The 18,270-nt window shown below is 42.9% G+C and overlaps 1 protein-coding gene across 1 annotated transcript; it reads right to left on the bottom strand.

Annotated features, from left to right (window-relative positions):
• Window positions 1-10,149: 10,149 nt before the first annotated feature.
• Window positions 10,150-14,342, bottom strand: LOC131240086 (WAT1-related protein At3g18200-like). Its single transcript, XM_058238122.1, has 6 exons — window positions 14,067-14,342; window positions 13,915-13,977; window positions 13,092-13,413; window positions 12,335-12,493; window positions 11,154-11,305; window positions 10,150-10,590 (listed from the first exon to the last, which is right to left on the bottom strand). Exons 1-6 carry the CDS (start codon window positions 14,267-14,269, stop codon window positions 10,464-10,466), a joined length of 1,026 nt encoding a protein of 341 aa, XP_058094105.1. The 5' UTR covers window positions 14,270-14,342; the 3' UTR covers window positions 10,150-10,463.
• Between the last annotated feature and the right edge of the window lie 3,928 nt (window positions 14,343-18,270).

The following is an 18,270-nucleotide window of genomic DNA, read 5'->3' on the forward strand; positions in this document are numbered from 1 at the left end:
TAATTAGTTGCCGATTGTCTGTGACTTCCCCGACGTATTCCAAGAGATTCGGCGGTTGTCGCCTCGTCAGCATATTAAGTTTCAGATCGATCTTGTGCCCGGTACCGCTCCTATTTCGAAGGCCCCGTATCGCATGGCACCGATGGAGTTGAGGGAGCTGCAGCGTCAGTTGGACGAGTTATGTGAGTTGGGATTCATTCGTTCGAGCAGTTTGCCTTGGTGAGCGCCGGTACTCTTCGTCGGGAAGAAGGATGGCTCGTTGAGGCTCTGCGTGGATTACCCTGAGCTCAACCGAGGCACGATCAAGAACAAGTACCCGCTCCCAAAGATAGATGATTTGTTTGATCAGCTGCAGGGTGCACAGTTCTTTTCGAATATTGACCTACGTTCCGGTTATCATCAGATTTGGGTCCGAGAGGAGGACATCCCAAAGACGGCTTTCAAGATGCGTTATGGTCATTTTGAGTTTTAGGTAATGTCCTTTGGACTGACCAATTGATGAATGAGGTCTTTCGTCCGTATCTCGATCAGTTTGTTGTGGTAATCATTGACGACATTCTGACATATTCGAGGACCCGTGAGGACCATATGCGCATCTAGAGATCGCCTTGCAGACCCTCCGTGCCCACCAGCTATATGTGAAGTGGAGAAGTGTGAGTTCTAGCAGAGGAGGTGAGATTCCTCGGTCACGTGGTGACTAGGGAGGGTGTCGCAATGGACCCCTCGAAGGTTGAGGCGGTGCGTCGGTGGGGCCAACCCACGAACGTGTCCGGATCTGCACTTTCCTTGGTTTAGCGGGATATTATCGGCGTTTCATTGAGGGCTTCTCCCGTGTTGCAGCCCCGACCAGGTTGACTCGGAAGGGCACGGAGTTTATTTGGAGTGACGCTATGAGCGAGCATTTATGGAGTCGAAGGACTGTCCGACGTCCGCTCCTGTCCTCACTCTTCCCTCGTGGAGTGATGGATTCGTGGTATTTACCGATGCTTCGCGTATTGGATTGGGTGCTGTCCTGAAGAGCACGGCAGACCTGTAGCATTTGTGTCTCGTCACTCAAGGTTCATGAGTGAACTACCCCACGCATGACTTAGAGTTGGCAGCCTTCGCACCGAAGGTGTGGAGACACTATCTCTATGGAGTTAGGTTCGAGCTCTTCTCCGACCATAAGAGCTTGAAGTATCTATTTTCTCGGTCGAGATGAACATGAGACAGAGACGCTAGATGGAGCTTCTAAAGGACTGATTTTGACCTCCGTACCACCCGTGCAAGGCAAATGTGGTGACGGATGCCCTCAGCCGTCAGCCACGAGGACTTATGGCACATATGATGATTCGAGTGGAGGATGCTCGAGGATATAGCAGAGTACGACTTTGATTTTGGTCTGCAGCCTTCTATCGTTCACTTATCGAGCTTGTCGATTCAACCCTCTCTTGTCGCAAGGGTGATCGAGGCTCGGACAGATGAGTCGTTACAGGATTACCGAGCGAGGCGGCATCCGAGGGTCAGACAGATTGGCAGATTGGTGCCGATGGTGGACTTCGCTTTAGAGGTCGATTATGTGTTCCAATATTTCTGAGTTACGCAGAGATCTTATGACCGAGGCACATCGATCACGATTTTCTATCCACCCCGGCTCGACGAAGATGTACCGTGATATGAGGAGGCGTATTTTTGGGCGGGGATGAAGCGCCAAATTGTCGGTTTGTGGCCGAGTGTGACACATGCCGCGTGTCAAGGCCGATCATCGGAGACCCCCTGGTCTTTGCAGCCATTGAGTGTCCGATGTGGAAGTGGGAGCACGTATCACGATTTTATTATGGGTTTGCCGAGGACTCGGCGCGGTCATGACGCCATCCGGGTTGTCGTGGACCGTCGACGAAGTTGGCATATTTTCTTACGATTCATGTGACTTAGCCTTTGGACCGGCTTGCGAGGCTATTCATTGAGGAGATTATGAGGCTGCACGGCGTTCTGTCTCGATCATTTCGACCGAGACCCGAGGTTTACGTCTCGATTTTGGAGGAGCTTTCGAATGACAATGGGGTCTGATTTGCAGCTCAGCATCGCGTATCATCCGCAGACCGATGGCCGGACCGAGAGGGTCAACCGGATCCTTGAGGATATGCTTGAACTGCGTGATTGACTTCGGTGGTAGGCGGATGAGCATCTGCGATTGGCCGAGTTCGCATACAACAACGGTATCGGGCGACCATTGGCATGGCTCCTTTTGAAGCATTATATGGGAGACCGTGCGGATCTCCGAGTTGTTGGACCGAGGTTGGAGAGCGGCGTATCCTAGGTCCCGAGCTTGTGCAGGGGACATCAAAGGTTATTGATATTATCGGGCAGAGGATGCGCACAGCTCGACAGAAGAGTTTTGCTGATCGCCGGCGTCGTCCCTTGGAGTTTGATGTAGGGGACCACGTGTATCTCAAGGTCTCGCCCATGAAGGGCGTAGTTCGATTTGGAGCGAAGGGCAAGCTTGCCCCGAGATTCATAGAACCTTTCGAGATCACTGAGCTCATTGGCGCTGTGGCCTATCGGCTTGCCTTACCATCTCAGTTGTCTGGCGTCCACAACATTTTCCACGTCTCTATGTTGAGGAAGTGCGGGTCAGACGTAGTTCTTGTTATCAACTGGCAGCCGTTGGAGGTTCGTGAGGACGCTTCTTACATTGAGTAGCCAGTTTGTATCCTTGATCGGAAGGAGCAAGTCCTCCAGACCAAGGTCATCCCCTTGGTGAAGGTTCAGTGGGATCACCATTCTGTGGATGAGGCATCTTGGGAACACGAGGCTGAGATTCGAGAGCGCTATCCCCATCTCTTTGATGATTGATTACATGTTGTATCTTGTCTCCGATATTTATATGGCGATGCCTTGCTTCCTCTTCTATTATGATTTATGTTTTCTTGTGATGATTGTTTAAATTTGGAGGATGAAATTTTTATTTGGAGGGGAGAGCTCTAAGACCCGTGTCCTAATCCGTCTTGTTAGCTTCCGCGGTCCTTCCTGGCCAAATTCCGGCAACCTTCGCACCGTATTCGGTGTTTGTGCACGATCCTAAGACAGTCCCGCGCACCGACGTCGGCTTGATCCGAAAGTTATATCATAGCGACGGCGGACCGCCGCGGTTCCAACGCCGTGACTTGCGCACCGAACCGATACCTGTGCAAGAAGATGCCGATCTGCGTTTATTCAGAAGAAATACCGTGCATTGCGGATTTCGAGGGAATCTCTACAAGTAGTCCCATCAATTAACCATAAATGCATCCCATACATCAAGTACTACACCCATTCCCTCCTTTTTTTAAAAGTCCACCATCTTTCCACCTCACCATTTCTCTTTTACTTCATTTTCAACTAAGGCCATACTTCTTTTACAAAATTTCAAAACTCACCCATACCCATCTATCTCCCATCCTTACAACACCACTCCATCCATCCTTACACCCATTATTTCTATCTCTCTCTCATTCTCTAGCAAATATCCAAATCCCATGAGAAATTCCACACATCCAACACACTCTCTCCCTCCCAAGTGTGGCCCACCCACTCATCTCCAATCTCAACCATTCATCTTTCATCAACCTCCATTAAAAGTGAAGGTAAGGAGCTAAGGAGTCCAAGGGAGTAAGGAGAAGGAAGATAAGGTGGGTGATTTGTCATTATTTTAAAATTTAGGGCCCACTTGTTGGTGGGACCCATTTGGATGTATGTGATTTAATCAAGAGGGCCCATAGTGGCGGGGTTCCTCTATCTCACCGTATGTCTCTCTCTATCTCTCTCTCTTTCTTTCTTTATAATGGTGTGGATCCCACCAATATGTGTTACATCTCCCCCGTCCATCTACATTAGACGGTGTGGCCCACTCTATTATAGGTGATGATCCACACCATCCACTGTTTGGATGGGCCCAATGCATTTTTTTTTTGTACATTTATATATATGTTATATTTTATATAACATATATATATATATATTATATAACATAATATGTATTATATATATATAATATAATATATATATTATATGTATATATTTGGTGGGCCACGTCCATGTGGGACCCACCACAAGGCATGTGATTATCCACACCGTCCAGCGTCACTGGACGCTGAACGGGCGAGCCCGTTGTGTTCTTAAAAAAAAAAAGAGAGAAGGGAGAGGTGGGCCACTCATGTAGGCCCCACCTTGATGCTTGTATGTAATCCAAGCCGTCCATCCTCTTCTTCAGATCATTTTAGGCGTTGAGCCGAAAAATGATCTCAATATGAGCTGATGGTGGGCCATAGCATAGCGAACAAGTTTTCTACCATTGAAATCCATCCCGATGCTTCTGTATATCAGAAAACTACTCAATATTGGTCTCGATAGACTTGTAGCGAGCCACAGGGGCCAATAAATGGTGTGGATCTTGCTGATGTGGGCCCCGCCTTTGGAAAACCACAGAAAGAAGATTTTTTTTCAAAAAAAAAAATCAACAAGCAGCAACTGCTGCCATCACTGACACAGGCGCAGGCGCTGCCTGCGCTGGACGTCCGGACGGACGGACGGGCGGGCTGGGGCTCACGGCCCCAGCTGTGGGCCCCATCAGGCGGGCCATACCATCTAAAATCATGTGAAGACATGCCTAAAACATAAAAAAATCGTTGGTGGGGCCTACCTGAGTTTTGGATGTGATTGAAACTTGAATTGGACCCTTCCATTTGTGGGACACACACAATGAATGGGCTGGATTTGTGAACCACATTTCGGTGGGCCCCACGTCCACCCCCATCCAGGTGCCCTTAAAAACAAGTTGGACGTTAAATAAACATTACAGTGGGCTCCCTGCTCAACAGGTTAGATGAAAAATAATCATTTCGGTGGGCCCTCCCTTCCTGCGTGGACCTGTGATCAGGTTGGACGTCAAATAAACATTTCAGTGGGCTCTAACCTGATCCACATGACCCTATGAATAATTGGGTGGAAAATAAACATTATGTTGGGCCTTAGTTGGGTGGAAAATAAACATTATGTTGGGCCTTAGTTGGGTAGAAAATAAACATTATATTGGGCCTTAAGCTGGGTGGAAAATGAGCATTTTGGTGGGCCCCACTTATGTATGTATTGTAAACCACGCCCTCTATTAGCGTGGGCTCCATCATGATGTATGTGTTTCATCCAGCTGTCCAACTGTTTTGGAGATAATTTAAGGCCCATTTTATGAGGCCCATTGTGATGTATACAAGGCCCATGTGACTAGGCCCATGTGGATGCATTTGTGGCCCGTCATTGAGGCCTACCTTAATATATGTATACGAGACCCATGCATGAGGCCCATTCCATGATTTATGTGTTGACCCTTATAGCGGCAGTGCCTTGGGAGCAATGATGGTTTGATGTCCACATTGTAAGGTTAATGTTGGTTAAATGTCCGCATTACGACTCTCCCTAAGGCCTATTAATAGGCCCATGTCTGTAGTATATAGGCCGTCTAGGCCCATCTTCATGTTGATCAGAGCCCATCACCACATAACATGTATAGCAGAGATCCATGATTCATGATCATACGCATCATATGTATGCCTGATATGAGAAGTGACTGATCATAGCATATGCCTTCGGGCGGACTGTTTATGGGCTTCCTGATAAGCGGAGTTGCCCCATATAAATGCATGGTACACACAGGACTGTTGCATGACTGATAGTATGATTCATGCACTTGCATTTGTGTGATTGTAGTTACTATATGCCCTAGCGACATCAGGGCTATAGCCTTCACGGACACATCGTGGATGGTAGGGGCAAATCTGGAAATATTTGGTTCTAGCATACGGGCGTTATAGATGTCCCTGGGTGAAAATTTCTAAACCCGATGGTACCAGTGGATGACTCCGATGTCGAGACCGAGTGGATATATGAGCGCATAAGGGCCCAATACCAGGAGGCCGCATCTCCCATTGTACCGTGGTTAGTTGGAAAGGGGTATAGCCTTACTCGCCCGAGGATAGGGGGCATTACTAGGCTGAGTTTGACTAGCTCGTGAATGAGTCCGCTATCGACGTGCCGGATAGGTATTGGTAGAATATTGGTCAAGCGAATAGTGAGGTTTCTTACGCTCACTTGGACTATGCGACTAGGAGAGCGACAATGTCATTTGGAATGTACTAAACCCCGGTGATTATCCAGAATGAGAACTGTACTGATACATGATAAGGATTGGCATGCTTAAGTTGCATCTCGCATCGCATGGCCTTATTATGGCTGATGGCATTCATATATTACACCGCACAACCTTGGTACGGCTGATTGCATTCATGTACTCATCGCCATAATTCTGCATTACTCTTACCTTGCATTTTGAGCACGTTTATATTGCGCACACACTTACACCACCCTCTAAGCTTTCTATAAGCTTATGCACGATTGATGCATGCAGGTGACGTCAGGACGCAGCCGTAGTCTGGAGTTTTGTTTCTTTTATTACATTGTATTTTCCTTTTCTATCACATTGTACTCAAAAGTTTTTTATCATAGTGGATTTTGTGGTGGTGTTCTTGTGGTTATTGTTTGTGGGTTATGCTTTTGGTTATACTCATTATGAATCGACCGATGACTTGAAATCCTCCTTGTAGTATCCCGGATCAACCTGGTGAATGGGTGCCGGATCCGTCAATGTAGCAGTTATATTGCTGGTGTGAAGTACACCAGCCAATTCACTTCCGTCCCACCGTCCACAAATGGATGGTGAAGATAAAATACATATATCAGGGTGGGTCCACGTACACGTGGCCCACTAGCAGCTGGGAGACCAGTTGATATCTGGTTCCTCTATCGTCCAGGCCTTCTAGACAGATGGCCTGGATTAAACATAGACCAAGGTGGGTCCCATGCCCAGCTGATCTGGACAGCGTGGATGCCACTTATACATCTGATGGGTCCCAAATTATGTGGGCCCTCAAATCATTAAAATCAATGGTGGATGTCCCTATCCCACTAATCAAATGCAAGGTCTAGATGACCTTCTTACAATAAAATAAACATCATGATGGAGTCCATGGAGAATGGACCCATCATGGGATGAACATATGAATCATGGTGGGTCATTGGCCACACCTAGGGTCCAAAGTGAGATCCATACTATCAATTGGTAGGCCCTACTTGGCCCATCATCAAAATCATAAATCTAGTCCTATAAACACCCACCGATTTCACTTCTTCTTGGATTTTTGGCTTCTTTAGCTCATTGGCTCCTTCTTTAATGGAGTATGATGAAGATTGAAGGGTTTGATGGTGAGATTTGGGGGTAGGAAAGTGGGCCACACGCTTGGCTAATCTTCTCTCCTTGGAATGCTTGAAAAAATGATAGAGAATGAAGATGGGATGGAGTGAGTGAAGGATGGGTGTTGTAAGAGAAAGTGACATGAAAGGTATAGGCTTTAGTTGACTTTTGGGGGGTGAGGTGGTATGGGGTATGGGTTGCTTGTCTTGTTGGTAAGAAAGGGATGGGAGAGGTATAGGTTGTGTACTTGACTAGTACTAGATTGATTGATGAAAGGTGGTAGAGTTCTCTCAAAATTTGTAACACGCGGCGTTTCCTCGAGATAAACGCGGGCCTACAACTCTTAGCCTGGGTATCGCATTAGAGTGTGAGACGCAACGTTAGAACCGCAGAGACGGAACGGTCGCTAGGTTACAAATTTCGAATCGAGTCGACTCAGATCTACGAGATGCTACTTAGGGTCACGCGCAAATGCCGTATACAGGTCGCAGGTTGCCAGAATTCGACGGGGAGGATCACGAGGGTCTCAGCTACAGTACGGTTTAGGATACGGGCCTTACATTGGATCTCCTTGGCAGAGCCCTCTATCTGATTTGAAGAAATCCGCTGATTCCCCGTTAATGAGAACTGAGAACCAAACGTTGGCCCAACAACTATCAACCAGCCTTATTCACGAATCACTAAATCCAAACTACATCAAGACTTTTTTAAGGAAGCCCCACTCGACCCTATCATAAGCCTTCTCCATATCTAGCTTAAGAACAATGTTCTTACCTCTAACCTTTCTATTAATATCCCTAATCATCTCCTGGGTGATAGCAATATTTTCAACAACGAATCGACCCTGAGCAAAAGCCCATTGTTCAGGTGATACGAGCTTTCGTAGCACCACACTAAGTCTGGAGGATATCAGCTTAGGTAAATTTTTATATATGCAATTGCATAGGCTGATCAGCCTGAAGTCGGAGAATTTCTTCGGAGCTAAGGATTTAGGGACTAGACAAAAAAGGGACGCTATGAAGGCTCTAGGGAGATCTCCACCTCATGTTTGATTGAATTGGCGGCACAATGTTCCTACACAATCCCAAAATTGACCACCCCCTAATGGATAAACCATCAGGGATTGATCGACAGATATTGGTACTTAATTAGACTTGTCGATCAATGATGACAATGGATAATCAATCGCTGGGTCCTACAATAAAGTGTGGCCAAAGTTTCGATGTGCATTCAAAGATAGATCTATCAATGGTTGAAGATCAATGGTTTCATCTGCGAGATTAATGGATAGATCTTATGACAATGGACAAATATTAATGGTAAGATCTTGCAATGGTGGAAGATCAATAGACAAAATCTAGTAATATAGGAACATCAATGGTCACATCTAGTGATAAAGGACAATCAACGTTTAGATCCAGCAATAATGGATGTACGATTGTTAGGTCTAATGATAACGTAAGATCAATGGTCAGATCTATTGATAATGGATGATCAATGATGGAATCTAGTGATAATGGACAACCCATTCTTAATTAAGACTCATTATAACAGATGATTAATGGCTAGTCCCATTGATAATGATTGATCAAATGATCAAACCTTGTATTGATGAGAGACTAATTGTTAGGTCTAGGAAGGCTAGAAGATCATTGGTCATATATAGTAATAATGGACAATCAATGATATGATGATTAATGAGTAGATATAATGATAATGGAAGATCAGCCATACTTTCAGAGAAGGGAATGCAGTGGCCGATGCTCTTGCTCGTACCGCCAGTGAAGGGTGTCCAGACAGAATTTTCTTCTGTAGCGCTCAGCTCCTGAGGCCAGTCAGAGGGGCTTTAGTGTTAGATAATGCAGTTCTTGGAGCCCTCAGGTGCCACTGATAGAGTCGCTGGTTTGTCTTTTCTGTTGTTCTCTTGTGCAGCTCCTCTCTCTTCCTCTATTTTCTTTTTGCTGTGTTCCTCATCAGCCCTGTTTTTCTCTTCTTTATTGAGGTATATGATAGGAGAGGCTGCCTTTCCTTTTTGTGGGGCCCTCCTGAATGTCTGTAAATTCAGGTGATCAATGAATTTCCAAGGCTTCGGCCTTTTCTATAAATAAATAAATAAATAAAAGAACACGATAATGGAAGATCAATGGTTAGATTTAAGCAAAATAGAAGATCAATCGTATGATTGGGTGATAATGGACAACTGGTGGTGGGGTCTAATTGTAATGACCAATGGTGGGATCTCATTATTGGACGATCAAGAGTTGGATCTAACAATAATACACCAACAACAGTCAAATATAGTGATAATAGTCGTTGGAATATAAATTTAGCATTGATGGATGACCAAACAATATTCAAAACCAGTGATCATTTTTCACCAAGGGATATTGATGGTGGATCTTACATCTCGCCGTCTATGTATAATCACTAGAAACATTCCATCCACGCGCGGCTAGGAAAGAATTAGTGCAATGTTTGGGGCGTTAGGATCCTGTAATCGATTTCACTTTTCCATCGTGGACTCGATGTGTAGTGCAGATCAATTATTAGGCTGTCCACACGTCGAAAATCGAGGCTCTCTCTCTCATGTCTATAGAACGATATTTTTACAAATTCCAGGATTTGTTGGCTCAAGTGATGGCAGCTTCTCTTTCAAAATAGAATCCATTCTCCACCTCAGAATAGCTTCTATTTTGTAATAAGAGAAGCTGCCAGAAGTAGATTCAGGTGGTGTTAGCAAAAGCACCCTATGACACGCACCCACCCACACCCCCCATCCAATGGCCCATCTAAATTTCCAAATGGGCTTCTTGCAATGAGTGGTATTTACTCGTGCAAAATAAAGTAAAATAAAATAAGAAGAAGAAGAAGAAGCTCTAATAAATAAAAAATAAAAATGCAGTGCATTTGAACTCATCAACATTTAATACATTTTCTGTGCTTTTCTAGACACAGAACCTTTACACTTGGTTTCCTTGAAAAATTTCCATGAAAACAACATAAAAGAAAGAATTAAAAGAAAGAATTAATCAATCGTTTTAATGGTTACACTGGTTAGACAAGGAAGAAATCAAAATTACAGTCTTCTGTTGTAAGGCAATCCTTCCTTCAAAATAAGCAACTTCACTTTTAGACAAATGAGAGGACGCGCTGGAATTTCAGCTTTAAATACACAACCACGAAGTGAGTCCTGAAGTATGGTTTATACCAACAAGGCAGTGGTGCAATCGTCTTTGTCCAATGGGTCCACTGTGTCGTAACTGTCCTCCTTGGATTTGGACCATAGAAAAATGTATAGGCCCAAAACTACCATGATGGATCCAACAATACTGCAAAAATTCAAAGGAATGTGTGAAAACAGTGTTCAATATATCCACATTCAAACATAAGAAAACCCAATCTTTTACTGATAGGATCTTTCAATCTCAGAGATTTTGTATAGAACGGGCAATCCAGAGTGAGGCCCATCATACCACAATTTGGATCATAAAAAGCATGGCCCCAGTTGTCCAAACAAGCTGTTCAAACTTTCTGTATTACATTGGTGCAGTTTGAGTGTCCTGAGAGTAGGAAAAATGGGACTCATCCAAGATATAGGTGGAAAGCGTGTACTTTCATTCAGACTGAAAACCATGGTCTCATGACGGATGATGTGTAACACCAAAAATCATATTACTCACACAATCGTGACCATCTGATTGGTGGCCCCTAAACTGATGATTAATAAAATGGTGGTTCAAATTCAATAGGCAAATCTAGATTGTAAAGATCATCCGATTGGTGCGACTTTTGAGGTATATCAAATACAGTGGGGCCCACAATTTTGATGGTCTAGATTGGTCATTGGTGTGCATATGGTAGCCACATGATAAAATATTGCTAAAGAAATTACCTTCCCAAGCACAAAGCGTCGCCAAGAAATATAATTTCCAAGATTGTGGTCAAAACCAAGCCAAAAGGAGCAAATGAGGCCACAAAGATGGGTCCCTTTACTCCAGCACACCATGTGGTGAACAGGTTCGATAAGCCACAGTAAAACACAGCCTGCATCACATGTTTAGAATCATTAATATCATTGTTTAGAGGTTACCATTCCAACTTAAGTAGAATTACGGTATGTCTCAGACGTGACTCAATTTTAAACTAATGTAGGACAATGGTAATTGAATACTGAAACAAAATCGAGAGAAATCAAGTGGTATGGAGGTAAGAAAAATATTAGAAAGAGTGGAAAGAATGAAAACCTCATCGAAAGTTATAATGCCATTAGAAAGCTTTATAATGTCATTAGAAAGCTGTTAACAAGTTATACATCTAAGCCAATGCCAAAGGCAAGGCTCCAAAAGGGTTTCATAAAATTCAATTATTTTAGGGGTTAAATTTTAGTTTGAATCAAAAGATAATATTTTTAGTAAGTTATGTTACTATTTTAGGATGTTTCAAGATCTAGAGTACCTTCCGATAACTTTTAAATATATTTTTTTTTAGTCTTGTGAGAGAATTTGAATCCATTTATTAGACAACTTTTACTATTTTAAAATGCTATTTTTGAAATTTTACTATTTTAGAAGAATTACATACCTTATATAAACACATTAAGTGCATTGTAAACACACTATTCAGTAGACGTTTAGACAAGTTAATCTGACTCGAGTTTTTGAGTTGACTTGACTTACTAGACCTTTGAGTCAAATCCGATTTTGAGTTTTTAAAAAATGGATAAAAATGCTGGACAAAAGATGGATAAAATTGCTATGGTTGTTTTAAGTTGTCCAAATGCACCTTGTTTGATTGTCAATAAACAGTACTTCCAATCATAAGTCTAATCATGGATGTTATACTTGTTAGAACAATCCTGAAGGTGGGCCACACATGAACCATGAATGTAACCGAACCCCATCAAATATGGACAGGTGGAGCTTAGAAATAAGCATCCTATGGGACTTACTTATTGCAAGGAGATCCAGAAAGGTGAAGAAGAACATGAACTTGGGCTTATTTCTAAGATTGTTTCTCACATGATTGATGCATATGGATGAAAGGTACTGGAAAAATAAAGGTAACGTTACTTACTCCAAGTACTATATTTAGGAGCTCTAAATCCCAGTGAAGCCTCCATTCTGTGGCATCGTGACTCGTAATTACGGCTATGACAGCAGTTTGTAATGTTCCAAAGAAAAACATTATGGCAGTCAGGGAAAACTCCGCGGGGTACCGTTTTATCATGGGCCTCTGCATATATAAAACATTGTAAGAAAACAAATCAAAATTCCTAAGCCATGGTAATTAAGAAATTTAATGAGTTGTAGACGTAAGAATAGGCCTCGTGAGAAAATTCTAGGGATATACATTTTCCCTATTTTCTAAGATAATTAGCAAAGCACACGATGGCAGATGACAGTCAGCAATGTTTGTGAAAATACTATAAGCAAGCAAAGAACTGCACGTACTTCAAAAAATTGGAAAAAAAAAACCTCAACTAGACTCGACTAAGTCAACTCCACTCAACCAGATTTCGCCAAGACTGGAGAAAAGTGATTCCTGTCACAACTCAGTGAAAACACAAGAAAAACTGGATTCGACTGAGAAAAAGACTAGGCAAAGCTCGATAAAAATTAAAACTAAAGAATCAAAGAAGCTCTAGGAATATTTTTGGACCCTAAGCCTAAACATAGGGTGATGCATCTGATGGTCTGAGTGGATTTTATGAATACATAACAGTAAAACCACCTCAATTGAATCCCAAAAAGTTTCCATGAATGCTTCATTACTCTGTGGAAAAAAACTTTTGAAAGAAAAACAAGAAGCATAGAAATTCATGTTAACATACCAGCAACAAAATCCATGTGCTAAGTGCAAGAACCCCAAGAACCACCATAACCAAGCCAAACACCCATTCTGCCAAGTTGGTTGTGCCGAGTAGACTCTCAGTTGAATCTTTCCAGAACATGAGAGTTGAAGCACCAGAGACAGATAAAAGAGTCCCAAAGATCTTCCCTTTACCCCACCAGGTGTTGATTCCAAGATTCTCTTGCATCGAGATTATAGATAATATGAAAGTAAAGACTGGATTTAGGTTGACAACTGCAGCCTCCAATGTGCTAGAGACGTAGTACAAGCAGGCTGATAATAGGTTTTGTGACAGCGTTGTCCTGTAATGCATCAATCCATTAGAATTCTTGCAAATTACACACATATTTATTGAATGCCTCAGAAATCAATCAGATCCAAAACTTAGGTGGAACAGGAACAGTGTAAAATCATGCTTAAAGCTTCTAAGTCACTTGGTGTGGTCCACCAAAGTTCCCGAACGGCCTAATTTTTAGCCACTGGGCCTAAAATTGGGGAGATAGTTTGGCTGTTTGGATGTTCCACAACAATTCAATTCAATAAACAGTAAGGCCCGTTTGGTAGATGCCTAAATATGAGTTCACTCATTTTATTCGCAGTAATTGAACTTCTATGAACTAGAGATCGTGATCTCTAATTCACAATTGCGGAACTCATTGTTAGGCCTCTGCTAAAAAGGACCTAAAGGACCAACATGAAACATATGCATTCAGGGAGTTGGGTGGCCAGTATGAATTAAAATAGTGTGTAATCCCAATTAAATCATTCCTTTTGATTGACCGTCCAACCGTAATTCAACTTACCCAATTAAAGCGAGTAGAAAAATCCAGCATAAGATGGATTTTGTGAGGGGAGGCCTATTTTTCCTGCAACAACAAACATATAAAGAGATGTCATGGGAGAGAGAGAGAGAGAGAGAGAGAGAGAGAGAGAGAGATTTGATCTGCCACCGCACCTTTCAAAGATAAAAGCCAACGCTGCCATGAAGATTGTAGCTAACGCGAATTGATAGACAAGAAAGACAGTAGAGCTTATCCCTTCTGTGAGTATGACCCTACTGATCACAACATAACCAGCTGAGCTGAGCTGAACAAATATCATACTCGCATGTGGAGCTAACCTCTCTACACTTCCTCCCAAAGCCGAAGGGTCCAACATCTTCTCTCTCTCTCTCTCTCTCTCTCACACACGTTCTCTCTCTGTTTCTCTCTTCACTCTCTCTCACGTTCTCTCTCTCTCGTTTTAAGTGTCTAGTAATCGTTTCGACATGTGTGTTATATATAGGTAACTAACATGTTGCGGCACCTTTTTCGTGGAAGGTGGAAAACTAAACTGTGCCTTTCTTGGAAGGGGGAATAATCTTGAGTCAACAAATCAACCGTGCTGGGGCTACACCCGTTCATTGAATGTTGACTGGCTACATGTCACGTTTCCAAAATCATGTTGATCTTCTCTTTAGGTGGGCCACACCCATTCATTGAATGTTGACCGGCTACATGTCACGTTTCCAAAATCATGTTGATCTTCAATCAATTCGCCATCCCTTATACTCTACCGTGTGGCCCACAGACAAATGAATTTGGAGAAAATGACCACTGTAGACAACCTTTTACCCAGCGGTTTTTATGAAGGAATACAAACTTAAGTTACCAACTTAGACTAGCACGTGCGGACAGCGACTTTGAGGACGAAACTACCCCGCCTTTTCACTGCGAAGACGAGCGCTGACGCTCCTCCAACTGAGAGTTGTACGAACGGCTTAAAAGAGATCAAAGTTACATGGCCCCACAGCTATGTATTTATTATATTCACAACGTTCATCCATATTTCGAGATCATTTCGGAGCATTATCAAAAAAAGAAAATCATATCCAAAGATCAACTGGGCCACACCACACAGAGCAGTGGAAAATTGATTTTCATCGTTAAAACTTTTGTAGGGCCCACCATAACATTTATTTTCCATCCAATCTATTCATAAGGTCACAAAAGCTTGGATGAAGAGGAAAAACAAATTTCATAATGATCCAAAACTTGTGTGGCCCCTAAAAGGGTTTCAACAGTAGACAACTAGAATGGTAAAGGCGTGGGATACGGGTATCGCTACGGTTATAATCCGTAGCCATAACAGTAGCTCGGCAATCAATTGCGAATCCCGCAATTCCACTGCAAGTCGCTGTCCCTTTCGGTGATTAATTGTGGATTCAGCAATTCCACCCCCCGGTCTATGGCTACGGATTATAACCATAGCTATAACCATATCCCTATGCACTTTTTTTCTTCTTTTTTTTTTAGAATTTTATTCTACCTACATTTTTTTTCTAACACATTTATATAAATATGTAAATATAAGCATATAAAAAAAAATTCTTTTTTTTTTCATTTATTTCTTTATTCATATGACAAGAATAATTTCTAAACCAAAATTAGTTACTTGACGTACCATATATAACTTTAGGGTTGAAAGTTAGGCGGACTCAACCCGACCAACCTGTGACCGACCCGACATTGGGTTGAGCTTGGTCAGGATGTATCGGGTTTGGTATTGGGGTTAGGTCATACAAACAGCAACTCGATAAAACTTGGGTTGGGCTTGGGTTGAGGTCTCAGGCATTGCCAGGAAATGCATGGAAATGACCGTGAAATGCATAGAAATGACCGTGAAATGAAGGAAAATGGCCGTGAAATAAAGGAAAATGACCGTGAAATGCATGGAAATGACTATGAAATGTATGGAAATGATCGTGAAATAAAGGGAAATGACCGTGAAATGCATGGAAATGACCGTGAAGTGAAGGGAAATGACCGTGAAATGCATGAAAATGACCGTGAAATGAAACGGAATCGCCGGGATTGACCGTGAAATGCATGGAAATGACCGTGAAATGAAACAAAATCACCGGGATTGCCCGTGAAATGCATGGAAATGACCGTGAAGTGAAGCAAATTGACCATGAAATGCATGGAAATAACCATGAAGTGAAAGGAATTGACCGTGAAATGCATGGAAATGACCGTGAATCAAAACAGAATCGCCGAGATTGACTGTGAAATGCATGGAAATGACTGTGAAGTGAAGCAAATTGACCGTGAGCGAGGGAAGCTACAAATTCAGCGAGGCAACCTAAAAATTGAGCGAGGCAACCTACGAATTGAGCAAGGAACGCTAGAAATTGAGCGAGGCAACCTACGAATTGAGCGAGTGAAGCTAAAAATTGAGCGATGCAACCTAAAAATTGAGCAAGGCAACCTAGGAATTGAGCAAGGGAAGCTAGGAATTGAGCGAGGGATTAAGCGGGGCAACCTAGGAAATGAGCAAGGGAAAATAGGATTTGAGCGAGGGAAGCCAGAAATTCAGCGAGGCAACCTAAAAATTGAGCGAGGCAACCTACGAATTAAGCGAGGAAAGTTAAAAATTGAGCGAGGGAACATAAGATTTGAGCGAGGGAAGCTAGAAATTCAGCGCGGCAACCTAAAAATTAAGCAAGGCAACCTAGGAATTGAGCGAGGGAAGCTAGAAATTCAGCGAGGGAACCTAGGAAATGAGCGAGGGAAGCTAGAAATTCAGCGAGGGAACCTACGGATTGAGCGAGACAACCTACAAATTAAGCAAGGGAAGTTAGGAGTTGAGCGAGGGATGCTAGAAATTGAGCAAGGGAACCTACGGATTGAGCGAGGCAACCTAAGAATTGAGCTAGGGAAGCTAGGAATTGAGCGAGGGAACCTACGGATAGAGCGAGTTAACCTATAAATTGAGCGAGGGAAACTAGGAATTGTGCGAGGTAACCTAGAAATTGAGCGAGAGAACATAGGAATTGAGCGAGGGAACCTAGGAATTGAGCGAGGCAATGTACAAATTAAGCGAGGTAACCTAGGAAATGAGCGAGGGAACATAGGATTTGAGCGAGGGAACTAGAAATTAGCGAGGCAACCTAAAAATTGAGCGAGGCAACCTATGAATTGAGCGAGGGAAGCTAGGAATTGAGTGAGAGAACCTAGGAATTGAGCGAAGGAACCTAGGAATTGAGCGAGAGAAGCTAGAAATTGAGTGAGGTAACATACGAATTGAGCGAGGGAAGCTAGGAATTGAGTGAGGCAACCTAGGAATTGAGTGAGGGAAGCTAGGAATTGAGCGAGAGAACCTATAAATTAACCGAGGCAACCTAGGAAATGAGCAAGGGAATATAGGATTTGAGCAAAGGAAGCTAGAAATTCAGTGAGGCAACCTACAAATTAAGCGAGGCAACCTACGAATTGAGCGAGGGAAGCTAGGAATTGAGCGAGGGAACTTACAAATTAAGTGAGACAACCTAGGATATGAGCGAGGGAACATAGGAATTGAGCGAGGGAAGCTAGGAATTGAGCGAGGCAATCTAGGATTTGAGCGAGGGAAGCTAGAAATTGAGCGAGGGAACCTACGAATTCCGCGAGGCAACGTAGAAATTGAGCAAGACCATAGGAATTGAGCGAGGGTAAGTATAAGGTGAGATAGGGAAATTTGAAATTAGGCAGGGCAAACTAGAAGTTGAACAAAACAAGCATGAAAGTTGAGCGACGGAAACATTTACACGTTATGAAATTTAATTCATTATAAACTTTCCTGAAGTACAAATTGTGCGGGAAATATACAGCACCATATATAATACAACATTCTACAAAATTATCTTTCTCATTTCATGCCTACGACAAGTATCATTTACAGGTTACAGACAAACAATCATACGCTATCGACTTCCTCCAATGTATAGTGAATTTTTACATGTCTGTTCCCTCCAAGGTGCGACCACTGCACAGTATATCGATGAATTTTTGCATGTCTCTTTCCTCCAAGGTGAATTAAATAACATTTCATTTCAATTAAACGCTCATGATATCTCACCTGAAAACTATTACGGAGCAAGCCAACAGCGTCCGTTTTCCATTCTCGTAGGGTGGGTTCCAAGTTTTTTATTAAGATAGTCTGCAAAAGAACCTAGACTGATGTTAATATATGGAGTGTAAGTGTCAAATCAAGCAAAGTGAACAGCGGAGAAATACATATACTTACAGCTTCACTCTCAAAAATTGCATATATTTTGTTGTACCTCCAACCCTTCCAGCCTCAATATTGAATGACGAGTGGAATTTATGAGGGAACAAATAAAATAACACACTCTCGTA

This window comes from Magnolia sinica, chromosome 3 (assembly GCF_029962835.1).
Source record: "Magnolia sinica isolate HGM2019 chromosome 3, MsV1, whole genome shotgun sequence".
Taxonomy (NCBI): Eukaryota; Viridiplantae; Streptophyta; class Magnoliopsida; order Magnoliales; family Magnoliaceae; genus Magnolia; species Magnolia sinica.

What these genes read in the sequence shown, in the direction of transcription:
- LOC131240086 (XM_058238122.1), bottom strand. Translation starts at nt 14,269, where the DNA reads ATGTTGGACCCTTCGGCTTTGGGAGGAAGTGTAGAGAGGTTAGCTCCA. An exon ending in TTTCTACTCGCTTTAATTGG is followed by an intron (nt 13,414 to 13,914) that starts GTAAGTTGAATT and finishes GATGCATTACAG; the next exon opens with GACAACGCTGTCACAAAACC. An exon ending in GCACATGGATTTTGTTGCTG is followed by an intron (nt 12,494 to 13,091) that starts GTATGTTAACAT and finishes TTATATATGCAG; the next exon opens with AGGCCCATGATAAAACGGTA.